The sequence below is a fragment of the Chelonus insularis genome, unplaced genomic scaffold (assembly GCF_013357705.1).
Source record: "Chelonus insularis isolate UGA/USDA-ARS -01 unplaced genomic scaffold, ASM1335770v1 contig_50_pilon, whole genome shotgun sequence".
NCBI classification, from domain to species: Eukaryota; Metazoa; Arthropoda; class Insecta; order Hymenoptera; family Braconidae; genus Chelonus; species Chelonus insularis.
Window position 1 is genome coordinate 1110026 of NW_023276619.1, and position 4216 is coordinate 1114241.

Sequence of the window (4216 nt, forward strand, 5' to 3'; positions counted from 1 at the left end):
CCATGTACGTCTAGTATATGAATTTTGCTGCTTTACGTATTCCTGCATTATATTTTGAATTTAAGTAAAATATATTTTCAAAATATATTAGAACATATACGTGGAATATACATATCTTTTTGCCTTACGTATTTTTGTATTATATTTTGAATATATATTAAATATACTTTTTAATATATGTAGACGTATACAGGTAATATATGGGTATTTTGACTTTGTATATTTCAACAAAATATTATAACTATTTTTCGGTTGTAAACCACTCTTTTTATTGATTTATTCAAAACTTATACATATCAAGAACTATTAAATGATTATATGAACTTTACGCAATTACTATCATCACTTTTCTTCTTGTTTTTTTTCAGTAATTTTTAAATCACTCTGTAAGATAGAAAAGTAAATAAAAAAATTAAGAGAGCGTTTTACAATGAACGGTAATACATACTTCTACATTTGTTTTTTCATTATTTTTATTTTCGTTGGATCTTAATTACTCTTAAATTACTCTTCAAGAAAACATCTATTTTAAACATAGTTGTTAACAATGTTATTCCCATATAAGTATACGACGGCTTTGATATAGCAGCATGCCACTGATCTTCAGTTATTAATATTCCACTACCGCCAAAGTTGTGCTTAAATATTATTAATTTTTTTATTGTAATTTTAAATATGTATAGCAACTAATAATAAAACAGAGATACGCATCTATTTGAATATTTTTTAATATTTATTTACCATTTATGGTTGCAACTCCTTTTTTTCTAGTTCATACTTCCCAATTTCATTATTTTCTTTATTCTGCTCTGTACATTTACATGGATGTTGAGATTTTGAAATACGTAGAAACTTGTCAACTTTCTCATCCATTATTTTTATTAGATTTTGGTTTATCATAACAGCTTGAAAATAGAAACGTAGATTAATTATAATTTAAAAATGTCTTATAAAATTATTTAACAGAACTATATATACCATCAAGAATAATGTTAAAATGGTTGGATGTTTTTTTTCTTCTTAAAATTATGTTCCTGGAATATCTCGATTCAAAAACTTTTTTGATTTATACGAAGTAGGTAATAATTCTTTATCATCACTCTTATCAATTTTACGTTGTGATCGATTTCTCTGTTTTTTTCTAATCTGAAATATAATTTTTATTTCAACTTTTTGTTATATAAAACAAAAATGTGAAAAATATTTTACTTACAATAACATGACCATCTTCAGAATCTGATGAACTTATAACTGGATCAACTGCTATTTCCTACAATAATATACGTCCAAATTTAATTTTATGATGAATTTAGAACTATTTTTAATAAATCAAGAAATTAATACATACAGCTTTTTTATTTTTTGACTTATCTTGACTCTCACACACTTCTTCGTACTTTGTTTCATTCGATGTATCTTCAATATTTTGTATTTTAGCTTTATTACCTTCAAGTGTTGCATTCACGTTCCTTGGAGACTTCAGTCCATCCATTAACTTTAACTTTCTATCTAACACTGATACCCGATCTGTATTTGTTTTTAATAAAACATTACATAAATTATTATATGCAAATTTGTCAGTATTAGTTATATATTAAAATCTCACTATCAATCAAACATTTCAATTGTATATTTTGAGTCAATTCACCTGAAATATCCGATACAGCCACATCATAACATAACCACCCGCCTTTCGGTTTTTTTTCCACATCGCCATTCAACGACATAGCTTAAATCTGGATCGTCAGATGATCCAAACTCTTCGATATCGAAATTTCTTATCCAGCTGATTGGAACACCTAGTGTAAAATTTCCGGCATCATCTCCATCTAGTCATTTCACTAATGCGTATTGTGGTCATACCATTCTTCAACAAAACACCGGTTGAAAGCAACTTCCCACTATGATCGAAATTTATTCATTAAGAATGTTACATTTCATTCAGTTGAAAATATAAAACGTAGTATTCCAATAGTTTTTACCTACTTACTTAAAAATTTGATTATTCTGACGAATTTACAATGAAACGTTGCACAAAAACAATCGACAAACAAACATGCGGCCCAGAATACTTCACGTGTTGTTAGTTTAAAACAACCAGTCTGCGCATGACTGTGACGATCAGCGAACAAAAAATCAAAGAAGGAAGAGAAAGAGGCCAGCTATCAAGTATCAAATTATGTTTATTTGTTTCGTATGCTTTTGAGCTCGCACATTGATTTAATTAACGAAATTCTTTATATAGTATTTTAATTAATACTTATGTATCAATAATTATGAATTCATCACGTAAACATTCAACTGATTCACCGATTTTGAAGAAAAGAAGAAAAACGTATCAATCATACGATTATTTAGGAAGTAAAGAACGTATTCCTAGTAGAACATTAAGACATTGGACTAGAAGAAATAACAAGAGCAGGTTTATTGATATCAGAGCTATTATAATAGTATTTTCGAATAATTTGAAAATCAAGAATGAAATCAATGGCATACTTCCAATTATATTTGTTTTTTTACAGGAAACGTGGTGTAGATTATAATAATTGCAAAGAAAACATTAATGCAAATATCAACGAATCTTCTAATAGTATGATCCCTGAGATTGTGGTATGTTAAACAGAAAAATAGAATTTGTAACAATTCATGAGAATATGTCATATATAAAATATTATTTTTATAAATTTTTTGATACAAAATTTATTGTTACTTTCATATGAAAAAGTTTAAATTTTTCAAAGTATATCTCTTTCCAAATCCAAGATACTTCTTAAATTAAATCTACAATATACATTTGTTTCGTTTAATATCAATATTCATATTATGTATCTGAATTTATGTATAAAAGGAAGTAATAAAAAAACTGAATAAATTTATTTACAGACACAAGTTGGCAATCAAATTAAGAAGAGTGGGCAAGAAAATTAAGAAGTATGCAATAGAGGATATTTTTCATGGTTCTTCATATAAAAAGATCAATAGTGAGAATATGGTCAGCATTAATTTTAGTCTTGATAGTGCATCAATATTTGAGCATTCCAATTACTCCATTTATCCACTGTTATGTACCCTCAATGACTTGTCACTTCGTCAACGTGGAAGTAATATTATGTTAACTGCTTCATGGTTTGAAAAAAGCAAAACTCAATTCAACAATGAATTTTTGACACCATTCATTAAAGAAGCTCAAGACCTGTACAACAATGGTTTTCAATATATATGACAAGGAAAACAGTACACTCAAAAATGTCGCATCTTAATTGGTATGTTGTAACGAGGCGAGTGAGTCGATTGTCATTCAGCCCTTCAGCGGGTCGATACGTTATCGACCTGTCTATTAATAGTTGACCTAATTTATCAATCAGGTCAAGATAGTTAATTTTTGACGGCGCTATAATCACCACGTGGCCAGCCAGCTAAATTATTTCCGGAAGAACGCCATTGCGGAAATAGTCTTGAACGAGAACACACGTGTGCTTGTTGTCTCTTCAGAAAAAAAATTCTGCAACCACTTTTTTTCCGACGTTGCGGCGTGTGAACTGTTCACAAACCATTCATGAAAAGTCTCTCGACGTTGCGAGGAGAACATTGTATTATCGTTGGTTGGAGTGTCCAGTGGTGGAACCAGGAAGTTCAATTGTTGTTCCTACACATTTTTTTGGATGTCTCGACGAGTATACAAGCCCCGATGGACCAGGAGGCGGGGTTATCTAGAAGATGAGGAGCTTCAGTAAGCCTGAATATCTTCATACTTTCTTCTGTCTCTTTCTTTTCGCTATATTCCCGAGTGCGTGTAAGTGCAGGAGAGAGAGTGAGTATAGCTTGGTACCAGCACATGCGTTGAGGACCATCTGTCCTTCTTCCTCCTGGAGGAATTCACTTTGTTTTGGAAAATAAAAGGCGTCGAGAACGTTCTCGCGAATGATTGTCTAGTCTTCATTAATTGTAGAGCGATTCATTATTATTATTATCGTTGACATTGAAATTTATTTTGAAAGTTTCTTTTGCGATTAAGGCAAATAAGTAAATTAATTAAGGTAAATTCAGTGGAATATCATTATTGTTGAGTAATTGTCTCTAGAGAGTAGAATAATTATTTTTGAGTTAATTGAATTGCGCTTTTTAGAGTTTGTATAAATTAATGCGTTTCTTTAATTAATTAATGAAATCTCACTGGTTTTACACTGAATAAAAATAAAGTTTTTGTTTTGATTAA

The 4216-nt window shown here is 29.6% G+C and overlaps 1 protein-coding gene across 1 annotated transcript; it reads right to left on the bottom strand.

The window, feature by feature from the left end:
* Window positions 1-268: 268 nt before the first annotated feature.
* Window positions 269-1812, bottom strand: LOC118070040 (uncharacterized). Its single transcript, XM_035088453.1, has 7 exons — window positions 1649-1812; window positions 1349-1527; window positions 1214-1270; window positions 979-1146; window positions 742-905; window positions 449-638; window positions 269-384 (listed from the first exon to the last, which is right to left on the bottom strand). The coding sequence occupies exons 1-4, from the start codon at window positions 1725-1727 to the stop codon at window positions 1027-1029; spliced, it is 435 nt and encodes a 144-aa protein (XP_034944344.1). The 5' UTR covers window positions 1728-1812; the 3' UTR covers window positions 269-384; window positions 449-638; window positions 742-905; window positions 979-1026.
* Between the last annotated feature and the right edge of the window lie 2404 nt (window positions 1813-4216).